We start from the raw sequence: 14,160 nt of genomic DNA, 5'->3' as shown, positions 1-14,160 counted from the left end.
GTAACAATGGAACAGGTCAGGAGAACCTGGCGTTTGACCAAGAATTAAACATTTCCCGGCGAATCTGTCGAAAACATTAGGGGCATAGAATTTTTGGCAAGATAGAGGTTGAAAACAGGATATGATGTTTGTCCCTGAACTGTTGCTAAGGAGGAGAAAGATGGGAGAGTATTAGAGTCTTTTTGCCTGTCTGACTGATGCTTTATCCACGGCATTAACCATCTGCCTTCATACACCTGTACAGCTGGACTGAGGTCAGGTGACCCTGGAGGAGAAGGTCATCCCTGGTGGGCCGTAACAACCTCCCTGGCAGCATTAGCTGTGTGTATGAACCAGTGTGAATGTGAATTCAATAAAAGAGCCTAAAGCCAGTGCTTTAATCTCCTTTCATGTTAAATATGATAAACCACACAGGCAAAACCATTAAAGTGTGTGACTGGACAAGTTACAGGCTGTACTGTACTATACTGTCTAACCTGTTGCTGGTTGTATCCTGGTTGGTTATCACCAGTTTATAAGGTGCAGTTGTGCGCAGCCTCAGTAATTCGTCCTCCATGATGACGATGTCAGGGTGAGCAAGTTTCTGCATCAGCTTTCCCATGAAGGAACCGACGACACACAGGACACAAATCACTTCCGTTAAACATTTTGGTGCAATCTGCATCCACAAACCAAAGCTTAATACATTTATTAAAAAAAAAAAAACACAAGTCAACAAACCCTCCAGCTACACACACGTCTTTTTAGCCTGTCACATGTCCCTCTTGGACACAATGAATGATACATGTCTGTACATATATGTAAAAAGCCTGTTTCCCAGGTGGAATAGAGGAGCTACAGTCAGTAAACCAGTTTTGAAATGGAGAAAGGTTAACATTGGTGTATTTGTATCTGTGCCCATCACATACAAATACTATGAAAATATAATGGATATGTATAGTTGTGTATTGCAGTACTGTTACTCTATGCAGCAATGGCTAGAAAGCTAATTTAATCATATTACAGCATTTCTGATCTTTTGATGTGATACAACCCACACAGTAGTAAAGTGTCCCTATTTTCATTATAATGTTAACTTTATGCAAAATAAAACGAAATATCAGAGTCATAAAGTCACATGTTGTTAATATTTTTCAGTCGGTGACGTCTGAGTGACAGTTTTCTTGATGTTGTAATATGACGTTTTTTGATTACAGCATTTAGGATTTAAGGTTCATTGTGCTGAGCGACATGTTTGCAAAGACTCAGTGATGAGTTAACGGCCATAAAAGCTGCAATAAGCAGGTTGACTAAACACAGATCAGGTCACTGGACGTGACACTGTAGGAGTTAAAACCCGGTGAGCTGCACAACAGCTGACGATCATGTTGTAAAAACCAGTAAAGTAGCCGGTCTGTGAGGATCCTCAGTCATCCAGGTCATGGTTATCCCTAAGTGCTGTTCAGTGGAACCTGGACTTCAGCTTGTAGTTCTCCAATACGTGTCCTCTGTCCTCTGAAAGTCTTGTTCAAGCAGCAGTCCAGTTCCCACTGAACAACACTTTTAGTGTAAAGTTAGCTCCCACTGTTTGTTAGCTGTTAGCTACACTAGCTGTAGCTGTTGACCTGCCTGCATCGGCTAACGTTATCTGCTGTAGCTAACAGTACAGAAACACTAGAAACACTGTTTGGCTGAGCAGGACAAAGTCAAGAGCAAAACACTACGGCGACTCAAAGGCAGGTAAAGGTGAGACTCACCTGAGGGACTGTGGCGGCGGCTCTGTGCTCCTCCGTCCAGCACTGGCTTTACTGACCGGCCTCGGAGCTTCATGTGTTCTTCACTAAACCTGAGCGCGGACTGTAAGGCAAACTGTGAGCTGAACCGTACTCTGCCTGTAAGGCTGAGCCTGGGAGCCCGAGCTGAGGGCAAGTGAGACCTTCCAATACACTAATCTCCCACAAAAATCGTCACGTAATAAGACCAACACTTTGTTAAAAACTTACGGTTTACGCGCACATAAATCTTGCAGATGGAAGAACAGTAGCAAAATTCCACCGATAAAATTACAATTGTGAGGCTTTCCAGCACTTTCTCAGATTATTAGACATTTACAGTTAGTTTTTTGAGTGAATAAATTTTCATATTACACACACACAAATCCCTGTACACATGCACATAATTTTGCTACTATTCTACTTCCATATACAGAGAAATCTAAAATGAAGCAGTTTTCCCTGCAGAGGAAAATGCAGAAATGGATTCTCTGATTAGTCTATTGTGTTTGTATTTATGTTAAAGACCTGTGTCATAATACTACAATAATAATGTGTCTATTTTTTTAGTCCTTTGTATGTGGCAGATTGAGCTGAATATGTTCTGGTAAATAAATCCAGGTTGTATTATTGGGCATTACCATGTATTCAGAGTATCATCAATGTGGAAGAAATCACAAAACTAGAAGTGTTGTTCTTATGGAGTTTTTACTTTGCATGAGATGATTTTTCAACAGAGAACATGTTTGTATGTAAATGAAACAGGTGGTGCACAGGGACAAGACATATTACTGTAAGTCAGACCTCGACCCAGAAGCAGAATGTATGCACACGCTGATGTAAGGAAGTAAATTACGTTTAATTAGGACGACCGGAAAAAACAAAGGCTTGCTGCTCAAACTAAAAACAGCTCATGGAGAGGAATATTAATACAAAGGCCTCAGAGTGTGAGGGATAAAACTGACAAACTCAGGGGTCCAGTACTATACGAAAAAGTCAACTAAACAAGGCAGAGCACCTGGCAGGCCAGGTTTGTTTTTGTATTTTATTTCCATGATTGCAGTTTTTAAACCATCTGACAACATATGACAGCAACGTCAGTTTATTATTTTACAACTTAAATGTTTGTTAAAAGCTTTACCGGATTCCATTTCAGTAAAATCATTTGAAGTTATTTAAGGCTTTTCAGTTTCCTTTTTACATGTGCATTACTGCCTTGATTAGTCTGACAGTAACCATTTGCATTTTAGCTGAAATAAAGCATTTTCTCTCCTACAGCAACTGACACACTGGTCCAGTGTGTGCAAGGATTGGATGAGAAGAACATCACCCCAACGTGGGATCAGATCAGCCTCTGCTGACTCACTGGGGACGACTTAGAAATATGTCTGTGGGACTTGCACGGTGGCAAGGCTGTCGACAGGTTCTAAAGACTCAGTACACTCCCCAAGAAGTGTACTGAGTGTTGTCACTAGAAACTGACAACACGTCTGTGAGTACGAAACCAAACCAGTCAAAGCACAATGTGGGAAGGGGTCCAAGGTCCTGAACCAGGGGGAGTGGATGACCAGAGAAAATAAGAGAAGTACATGTAAAACTACATGTACTACTTCAGTAGATGTCAGAGGGAAATATTACACTTTTTACTCCACTACATTTCTTTCTTACTCAGTTGTGAGTGTTTCAGCTACACTAACTCAGTCCAACACAACTCCAATAAATCCTCCTTTATGTTTGAACAAAATAAAAGAGATACTATTACATTGTTAAATCGTGTTTACTGTTATGTTAACATAGTCAATCACATTGTTGCTATATGCATTGATAAACCCATATGTGCCAATATAACTATCTATTGCTTTAATTTAATATCCTTTTATCCAAATGTAGTGATACTGTAGTATTCAATCACAGACACTTAATGAGGTTTACATACATTACAGTTATTGTCTTTTTCTAATTAATAAATGGTTGAAAATAGAGTTCAGTATCTTTATTTATATAGCACATTTAAAACAGAAACTAAATAAATGCAATTTTAAAATGCAAGTAAATGTAACACATCACTGAAGACACTATTGATACTGTCCATTTACTGCTGAACTTTACTGCCAACTTAATTAAGTGTTTTGACCATAGTTTTAATAGATTTATTTGCCGCAGAGTAGGACCAAGAGGACCAGTTTTGGAGTAATGGATGCTCACACTGGTTTACACTGTTACACACAAACCGTGGTAGAAAGTGCCGTACACTACACTTACTGTCTCAGACACAAAATACCAAAGTTTAGAAAATAGCAAACATTTACAGAATGATAAAGCATTATACATAATGTAAACTACTGCTGAGCCTTTTTCTCACAGATCCAGTTCATGGAAGCGTTACATGACCGGTCGTTCCAGTTTTTTTCTCCAGAGTTCCATTCAAGGCTGATCTGTGCACAGTCTTCCTCACCCCACTGTACGTCTCCACCACCATTGTCGGGTTGCAGGTTTTCCCATTTACTAACAGATCAAACAAGAGAATCACAACACTGTCATGACCGCTGCCTTAAAATGAAGCATACTGTAAGTAACTGTTGCTTATCATTTAAAAAACATTTTTAAAAATTCCCTAACTACATTTCTAAAAGTAATTACTAGCTGGTACTAAACAGAATATGTCCTGATCTCCATATCTACATTTTTTAATTTACTTACTTACTTTAACTTTTAAATATTGTTTCCTCTGGATTTTTTTTTCTTTTTTCATGTGTGTAAAGCTTTGGGGAGATTTTTTGTTTTGTTTCTTAATTATCTGCAGCATTGCAAACATGACATTTATCTAGTAAATCAAATATAAAAAAAGAACAGGTCTAATAATATGAAGAATTTGCTGTACTCAGTCTGTAAGTTAGTGTAAATCAGAGTTGGGGTTCATTCATCTCTTGTGCTCAAACACTTTTTCCCAACTGATTTTATCCTTGAAATTTTTTACACTGCTATAGTGATATGTCACAACAATAGAGAGTAAAATTAAGACTTAAAAAACATTGGATGGATGTGGTCATAGTCACATTGCAGATGCAAATTGGTAAAACCGAATTAAATGACCTATAAAGGCTGATGTGTTATTATGGATGAGAGAGTTTTCAGCACATAAAGTGGTTAAAATCATCTTTACCCGCTGAAACATTAGTGATGTTTACGGTTAATGCTTGAAAAATTATAATTTAGTCATCTCTTTCTGCATAAGTTATTTAACTTTTGGTTTTAAATATATTATGTCAATAAAGTACTTTGAAGTGTTTAGAATCAGTGGTAACCTTGATAAACGAATGACACGAAAGGGGAGTTCTTCATGATAGATTTTGACTAAGAAACAGACTGGTTTAGTTTTACTGGGGCTGGAGTTAAGTAGATGACTGTCAAGTGCTTGGATGGATAAAGGCATAGAAAGCAGGAAGAAGATGAAGGCCAAGAGTCTTAGCGGTGTGTTCATCGAAGAACTCATTGTCTCTGAAGACTAGGAGAGAGAAATTGCAATTAGAAGAGTGGATATGGATCTGGAGAGAAAGGTGGGAAATGAAGGAGCTAATTAGTGAACGGACCAATAGTTGCCTGCTGTGCCTTGTCTTTTAAAAACAGTGCTGCACTGCATGATCACTGCATGATCCACTCCACCACAGTGCAGACATAGACTCTGGCGAAGACACCGCTAATGCTCTTTCAGAGGTTAGCTGGCACCTGCCTAATTGCATGGGTTCCCCTGGAACCCGTGAAGGTTTGCCCTGACCTGGAGGTCTTCATACAGGCAAATGGGTCTTTCTTAAGTACATTTTGAAAGTGAAAGCAGACAGATAGTTGGTGGGTGAGTGAGAGAAGTAGCAGCAAATAAGGCGACAGTGTCTTCATGATGATGCAGGGGAAACGGAGAAGCATGGAGACAGCAGGAATTAAAAAGTGACAAAATGGTGGCCAGCGTGAGGTGGTAAAGTCAGGGGGAGATACGTGCACAGGGGGAGATCCAACTAGTGATGAGAGTGTACTAATGTGGAGGTGCAGAATCAGAAGCATAATACTAAGTGCTGGATACAGTTTTTGGCGTAAAAAAACCAAACAAATAGTCCAGATCCAAAACCAAATAATTATCCAAGTTCAAGTTAAATATCCAAAACTATGGTTAATTATCATCAAATCCAATATATCACAATCCAAAGCAAGCGAGAAGCAGGAAGTGGAAGGGAAAACAGTATTTTTGAACATGTGCAGATTCTAACAGGACTTAGACCCTGAGACCAATGTTCAGTCCTATTTTCTTATTAAATAGAACATCCTGTTGAATTCTACTGAATTTCACAACAAATGCATATGTATATTCTCATTTTACAGGCTACAGTTTGTGCTGCCAAAAAACACATTTAGGTCCAACCTCAGAGTCAGTGAAGATCCATCAATCCATTTCCAGGTGCCTTCTTCTTCACTGTCAGTCAAACCAATCCAGGCTTCTACTTTGATGAAGCCTGAGATGATATTCTGTATCAATGCAAATAAATAATAAAATGTCAGTGTTGGCAATTTTGTTTTTGTCATTGACCTCAGTGTCCTAAAACATCCACACTGTACCTGTTCTTCAGCACTGTCTATCACAACTAGATCTGCTTCTCTGTCTTTGCAGTCCTGTCTGCCTGTTTTCCATTAAACAGAGTCACTGGAGAGGAAATAACAACTGGAGTTAAACGTTGTTTTACTTCATACCATCTTTCTCTGGCAGTAGATGGAGTTGTGTCTTGATACATTTCTAATATCTATTGTTTTACGTTGCAGAGAAAACTTGTCCTGCAGGATGGATGATGTTCAGCTACTCCTGTTATCTCCTGTCCACTGAGTCTGGTTCATGGACAAAAGGCAGAGAGGACTGCAGAAAGAGAGGAGCAGACCTGGTGGTCATTAACAGTGCTGAAGAACAGGTGCAGTGTGTCCAAAGAAAGAATGATGAACATGATCAGGAATTTTTACATATCTTTTATTAAAGTGACAACATGTAAAGTGATAGTTTTGCACAAAAATGCTTTCTGAAATTCAGATGATGCTTTAATAGTTTCTTCTTCTAATTTCAGATTTAAAAATAAGTTTCAATCATAATTAAATTAATCTGTACTTTATATTTTATACATTGTTGATGTTGCAGGCCAATCTAATAGTTATGCCACTATTATAATAAATGTGGATGATATGGACATGAGGAAGAAATATGAGCATGTGATTGCTTTCTGAATCCACTGTATCATGAATGGAAGTGTTTCAGCTTTTTTTGTGGATATGAATGTGTGTGTGCTGTGTCTTTGTGTCTCACTCCTGCTGGTAACAACTAAAATATAATTGCAGCGATTGTCTTTTGTTTAAATTTAACAAACATTCCTCTCTGCATTCACCAGAATGAGAGCTTGGATTGGTTTGAGTGACAGTGATGAAGAGGGGACCTGGAGATGGATCGATGGAACTACACTGACTTTTAAGTAAGACGGAATATTTTTTTTTTGTGTGTAGTATTTTAATAAAGTAAAGTATCCAGTTTGCTGTGTAAATCTCTGGTCATGCGGTTGGAGGAGTTTTTATCCTTGTTTTTTTAATCATTGCGGAACTTTTTCTGCTTCAAGCTGTGACCAGCGCGCTACAGCTGTACGGAGCTGGAGCCGCTCATTTGTTTACAGTCGGGAACATGTGATCGGGCTGCAGCAGATCGGCACCGTGGAGTTAAGTTCGGTTCAGACTTTAAACATTCCGGACGAAATAAGGAGGAGCAGAGCTGGTAAAAAGCGGAGGGGAGGGGGGAGAAAACCGGCGAGCGAGGGATCGAAGATTCAAGCCGCGTCGCTCCATCTCTGATCATGGGCAACGTGAGGTCTCTGGAGGACAAGGTGGACGAGTTGAGTGGAAGGAAAGTGTCTCTCGAGAGTGTAGACTAACGTGTTTCACGGAGACATAGCTGCAGGACAATATGCCCGACACATGCATCAGTACTGACGGCTTCAGCACAGTGCGGGCGGATCGGAGGAGGAAGAGGAAGAGGAAGAGGAACCCCCACCACCAAAACTGAAAAGATGGTCTGAGGGGGCGACAAATGCCCTGCAGAGATGTTCTGAGACCAAGGATTGGAAAACACTCCGTGAGATACATGCTGCGGACATTGATGGACTGATAGGCTGCATTACGGATTACGCCAACAAAAACTGTCCACTGCTTCCCAAACAATAAGCCAAGGGTCACCAAAGACATTAAAATAATCCTGAATGAGAAGAAGGGAGCGTTCAGGTCAGGTGGCAGGGAAGCAGTGAGGGAGGTCTAGAGACGGCTGTTGGTAAAGATCAAAGGGGGGAAGGAGGCTAACAGGAGAAAGGTTGAACAGAGGTGAAGGATACCAGAGAAGTCTGGAGTGGCATGAAAACAGAGGGGAGACAGAGGGGAGTGTGGATAGAACTAATGATTTTAACACCTTTTTCCATAGATTTGATGTGCCTCATATCCAGCCCCCAAGGAGCCTCAACACAGTTCCCCACGTCTCGCCCCTGCATGAATCAAACACCACTCCAATGACCATTTTAGCGGAGCAGGTGAGGAGAGAGCTATGCCCGACAAAGGCTGCAAGTCCCGATGGAGTCAGTGAGTCCTGGGTAGCCACCTCCATCTTCTATGCTGTGCTTTGCTGGGGCAGCAATATGAAGGTGGCAGACAGTAACAGACTGACCAAATAAGGAGGGCTGGTTCAGTTCTGGAGGAGAAGCTGGGCCCTCTGCATGTTGTGACTGAGAGGAGAATGTTGTCCAAAAATCCCTCCCAGCCACTTCACTGCTTGCTGGCTGCACAGAGGAGGAGCACTTTCAGCCAGAGACTGATCAGAGTCAAGGGCTCACAGGAGATCCTGTTCACTAAAACTGTTCAACTCATCCCCCTTCTGTAAAAAGGAGGGGGACTAAATGGTCTAAATGGACAGAGACTATTGTTTTTATTTCATTTATTATTTTTATTTCATTTATGTTGACTCCTCCAGATGTTTCTTTTCTTCTTACTTATTGATCACGAGTTTGTACTTGTCTTGAATCTTTTTCAAATCAGACACCTTTCTCACTTTGTCCAGTAAAGTTTATGGAACCATGTGGTCCAAGGATCAAAGTCAGGAAAAAATGAAAGGAATAGATTAAACGGAAAGTGACATTCTTGTTATAATAACTATGGATGAGTGAACAGCTTCAGTCTGCAGGGACTGGGTTTAAGAATGTGACCCTCAAATGCACAATTGTGACGTGGTTCAGGTAGCCGGCTAAAGTTGAGGGCTGTCTTCTGAGCAGAAGGAATTGGGGTCTGAAACAGGTATTGTAAGGAAATGAGTTCAACTGCGTGCAAAACATTTCATTTTTCTTTCTTTAATTCTACTATAAAGTCTAGTGGCCAACTTCATCAGGTCGTTAAAATTTTAGGGGAAATCACAGGTTGCCAGCTCATATTTTATGCGTATCACCGTAGATTTTAAAGTGTCCGCTTGTTCCAGGAGCTATCTGCAGTGCCCCTTCTACCTGGGTACTCCAATCACTCTATAGGGTCCATGGTGGCCTGTAGAACATTGTACTGGCCACCATGGACTTGGTGAGGGCATGGTAATTATAGCTCTGGTAAGAGGTGAAATTGATTAGGCTGATGACCATAGACCACAGTAGCGTCCACCTACCTGCTGAATCAATGTGAGGATAATGTTGCATTAAGACATACCTAGTTAGTTCTTAATATTTTCAAAAAAAGCCATGTAACATTTTTATATTAAAACAACCAGCTGGTGTTCATCGCTGGTCGATGTACATGGCTCTTCAGAAACTCAGACCTGTTTTTCTCCTTGTATTCGTTTTGGGCAACATTTCACCATTTTTATCTCAGGATATACGGGAGTTTCTGCAGCAAAAAGTTATCTTGTTATTTCATTTTGTTTCCTGTTCTGATAAAAAAGTACTGTAAAGCCTGTACTTTCTCGTGTCCAAAAGAATGTGGTACTAATCCTTAAAAGACTCCAAAAACACAATATCTTTTTTCCTGGCTCTCTATGTACTAAGCCTTGAAATAATAACAATCCATCATTAAAATATAAGACATACATGAACATATAAGCATTTCATATACTTCAAATATATTATAGATTTCCCCATTGAGACTTAACTCAACCCCTGCAAAAATATTAAAGTGAACAATGGTTAGCGTAAATAACTAAATAGCCATAAACAAAACAACCAGACAGTACACTGATGTATCAACACTAACCCCCATTTTCAAAATCACTTAATAACTTTCATAGTTTACAAGATTGTAATGTAACATAAGGCCCTTTGCCTTAAGAGATGACAACAAATATTTAACAATCTCAGGTGTATTAGTTCACGTTTCCTTTCCTCCATTGGGACATAGTGACAGTCTTTCCTGTTGTCCATATCATACAGCAAAATATTCTCCTAATTACTAACATCTGTGTTCAGATGTGTGATAGAAATTTTTCCTCTTGGAAGAATTGTAGACAGAAATCAGCGTGATGAACCATCTCATTTTAATACATGCCGGCATGGAGAAGAACACATGGATGTTGGTGTCTTCTTCTGACTTGTGTCTCTTAAACCCCTTCTATTTATACTCAAACCCAAGAAAGGAACCACCCTCACAAAACATGACTAAAGAAACCAGGTGCATACAGTTGACAGTCATCACTCTTGTTCCTATCTAGGTTATCTGAAGATGTCAGTTGAGAAGCAATAAAACCCTTTTCATTGCACCTTCTTGTAGATCTTGTGACCCCAGGACTCACTATCTGCTACATTGCTTTGGGCCTTGTAACAACAAAGTGCCTGCTGTGATCTCAAACATTCATCCAAACACGACCCAGCCTATGATCTCTTGTCCTCTTTGTGACCTCTTCAATAGCCCATCTTGGTTGACTGTTTGCCAATTATCTAACCATATGACTAAATTTACTTTCTTCCCCCACAGATGGAAGGACGAACTGATCAATCACATGACTGGAAGCATAGTTCCTCGAAGTTTAAAGGGTCTGTTGCATGGGGTATGGAGAATGCTGCGGGAGTTTTTAAGAGAAAGTTTGAAATAAACAATGTAAAATATTAGTTTTGAAGCGAAACTGTTATTGAGCCTGTGTCAGTGATCATTGTCATACTGCTGATCGTATGCTGATCCGCATAAATATTTAGTTGTTTTTTTAATTACCATCTTTCAAGTTAAATAATTTCTATTACTATTCAGTAATGTGATAATTTATTAGATGTCTAAGAAAATGTAGTCTGGGATAATCTTTTATTAATCAAATATAAATGAAAAAAGAGGTGGGTCATGGGGGGGCTGGAACTTATGCCATTTGTCATTGGGTAAGAGACCGGGTCCACCCTGGACAGATCTCCAGTCTGTCTCTGGTCCAACACAGTGAGACACACACAGACAGACAAGCATTCACACCCACATTCACACCTACTGGAATTTTAGAGTCACCAGTTAAGAAACATGGGAGGAGGAAACCAGAGTGGTAAAGATCATGGGGGGAACTCATTCTGACCTCCTCCCTACAAAGACAATGTCAACTTTAAATTACCCATTTCCCACTAGTCTTAGTCGTGCTAACGTGCTTGTAGGTGGTTCTGCAGAAATGGCCCTTTATGTCCTTTAATCAGTCCTCATTCCTTGTTCAGCCACACACACATGGACACAGACACATGCTGTACCTGTTCTTCTGCACTGTTTATGATCACCAGATCTGCTCCTTTATTCTGGCAGTCCTCTCTGGCCTTTGTCCATGAACCAGACTCAGTGGAGAGAAAATAAAAGGAACAGTTGAACTTTGTCCAACCTGCAGGACTTTTGCCTGTAACATAAGACAGTAGACAATAGAAGTCAGTCAAGACAAACTCCATCTGCTGCCAAAGAAAGACAGTGTGAGGTAAAACATGCAAATGTGGCACAGAGGTGTTTTTAGTGTCTGACTCGTGGTTAGAATCACAGAAACATGACCTCAACATGTTAACATTAGTTTGATAACTTACACAAACATTGTTTGTGCAAACATAAGTTTGTCTAAACTGACTTGAATCTAATATGGAAAATACAGTTGAATTCAATCTTTATTTATATAGAGCTTTAAAAAACCACCAGGAGTTTTAAAGCTCCAAAGTGCTTTACAGCAGATAAACTGTCATGTGCCTTACTGTCCCTTACTGTCCACACTCACTGGTCAAACACTCAAGTCTGTCTCGGTCTTTAGTCATTTCAATGAGTCTGGCATCCAGCTGCTCCATCTCTCGGTTCAAAGAAGACACTCTGGATATCAGCTGATCCTTCTCTTCAGTTAGGGAAGATATATTGGCATTCAGCTGGTCCTTCTTTGCAGTTAGAGAAGACATATCGTCATCCAGCTGGCCTCTCTTTTCAGTCAGGCGATCAATGCTAGCAGTCAGTCGGCGTCTCTCTTCAGTCAGGGAAGACAGTTTAGCATTCAGCTGGTCTCTCTCTACAGTCAGGGAAGACATATTGTTCCTGCTGTCCTGGAGACTCTTATTCATGTTGGCCTTCATAGCTTTCCCACTGTTTACTGTGTTATGGTCTAAAAGATAATAAAGAATGTGTGAATGACAAGCATCATATAATACAATTCACCTTATTTCCTATTTTTTTCCTCCATGGCTACAGTGAACTAATGCTTCCTATGTTCCATAGATTAGTTCTAGTAAAATCTTACACTTGTAAACATGTTCCTTAGTGTTTTATTAGTCTCATGAAACATCAAACAAATCAATGTGTTGTAGAAATGTATGACAAAACCTGAATAGCTACATGCATTTTTCCAGGTGAAATTTTAGCTTTGTCTGTTTAAATAAATGTTTTAATTTTACATTTTAAAAAGCAATTTTTAATCTATTCTAAAAGTTTTAATATAATTGTAATATTAGTTAATAAAATAAAAGTTAATAAAAGGTAATAAAAGTTGTAATAATAGTTGTAATATAATAAAAGCAATAAGTAACAATATTAACAGGAATATTTGTATTTTAAAACTTAATGTTAGAATTTGTATTTTAGGTTTGTGTATTTTATTCAGTGTTTTTACAATTTGTGCCAGATTTAATACATAAAAACACTAAGTTTAAAAATCTAACATATCATCAGTGCTCCTTATAATAAGTTACTCTGATGTTAACCAGACTCACAGTGGAGATTGAAGATGAAGAGTCCAGTCAACAGGAAAACACTCAGCAGCCCCAGACAGAAAACCACAGCTCTATAAATTTTCCTCTCTGAGCTCCAAAGATCTGAACAGAGAAAAGACCAGTGAATACAGTCAGTGGTTTCATAGTAAGACTAGATAATATCAGATTTATTCCCAATCAGTCTGTAAGCATCTATGTCTGACTGAACATTCTTACCTGTCTGAGTTGTTTTCCATCTTGAGAGAAAAGACCTGTCATTTTTAAAATTCATTTGTATTTCCTCCATTGATAAGGTGGTCAGCTCTTACTAGAAGCTCAGCTTTGCAGCTCAGACTGCAGTAAAATGTAAATGAAGAAAGTTGGTTTCAGTTTTTGAGGAAGCTGAAAATGATTCATTTCCTCTTAAGCTTTAGAGGAAATGAATAATTTTGAGGGTCAAATCTTTACAGAGCACCATTTTAAGAAATACGTCCCTACAGGCATTAGGACCCGAACCATAAGAAATTTAGGAAATTGTGGATGAGAATAAATAAACAAACCTGCCACCAGTGAAGCATTGTCAGGAGGATTTGGGAAATTTGTAATGGTTTTGTATTTGGACCCAGAAACACAGAACACAGGAGGAAGATTAAGAATGTTTATTGACAACACAAACTGTGAGTTGACAAAAGGTGATCTGAAGGTTGGCGGGTGTGATTTCAGGGTGGCAATATTCTGAATGATTGGAGAGATGACTGGACACTGTAAACAGAGAGAGGCAAGTGAATGATATTTCTTCAAAAGCAATAGATGCAGATAAGCCACAAATGGCTTATTTGCAGATGGGTATAGGAGCAGGGACAGGTGTAACACACCAGAGAGCAGGATGGTGGCACAAGTTCCAAAAAGACAATCCAAAGTCCAACATACACAATCCAATGTCAAACATTCCAAGTCCAGCATAAGTAATCCAACAAATAACAAGTAGCAGGGGACTTTAGATTCCTACATCTAAACTCAGGCAAGATGATGAATCAGCATGCAGGTCAGACATGTTGAAGATGGGTTAGCAGATTAGCAGGCATGTGAGGAGTAACCAGACAGATTACCAAGGTCCTACACACAGAGCAGAAAACAGCTGGATAACTCACTGTAAGCATGCAATGAGACAATCCTGCAGAGAAGTGTGGTGACAGCTGAAACAG

At 39.5% G+C, this 14,160-nt stretch overlaps 1 protein-coding gene across 2 annotated transcripts in view; it reads right to left on the bottom strand.

Annotated features, from left to right (window-relative positions):
• LOC137132668 (CD209 antigen-like) overlaps positions 1–13,308 on the bottom strand; it is a 78,366-nt gene extending 65,058 nt beyond the window's left edge. Inside the window, exons 1-6 of one of the 2 annotated variants that reach the window (XM_067515481.1) lie at positions 13,193–13,308; positions 12,977–13,078; positions 12,001–12,372; positions 11,498–11,637; positions 6,163–6,266; positions 3,321–4,256 (exon numbers count right to left, since the gene is read on the bottom strand). In XM_067515481.1, coding sequence (XP_067371582.1) covers positions 4,091–4,256; positions 6,163–6,266; positions 11,498–11,637; positions 12,001–12,372; positions 12,977–13,078; positions 13,193–13,262 — 954 coding nt within the window. In that variant the 5' untranslated portion in view covers positions 13,263–13,308 and the 3' untranslated portion in view covers positions 3,321–4,090. Of the gene's footprint in view, positions 1–3,320; positions 4,257–6,162; positions 6,267–11,497; positions 11,638–12,000; positions 12,373–12,976; positions 13,079–13,192 lie in introns of those variants that run through there. The other variant, XM_067515482.1, reaches the window with a different exon arrangement.
• Between the last annotated feature and the right edge of the window lie 852 nt (positions 13,309–14,160).

This window comes from Channa argus, chromosome 9 (genome assembly GCF_033026475.1).
Source record: "Channa argus isolate prfri chromosome 9, Channa argus male v1.0, whole genome shotgun sequence".
In the NCBI taxonomy this organism is placed as follows: domain Eukaryota; kingdom Metazoa; phylum Chordata; class Actinopteri; order Anabantiformes; family Channidae; genus Channa; species Channa argus.
The sequence above is the reverse complement of the archived record's forward strand: the minus strand, read 5'-3'. Positions and strand labels throughout refer to the sequence as shown.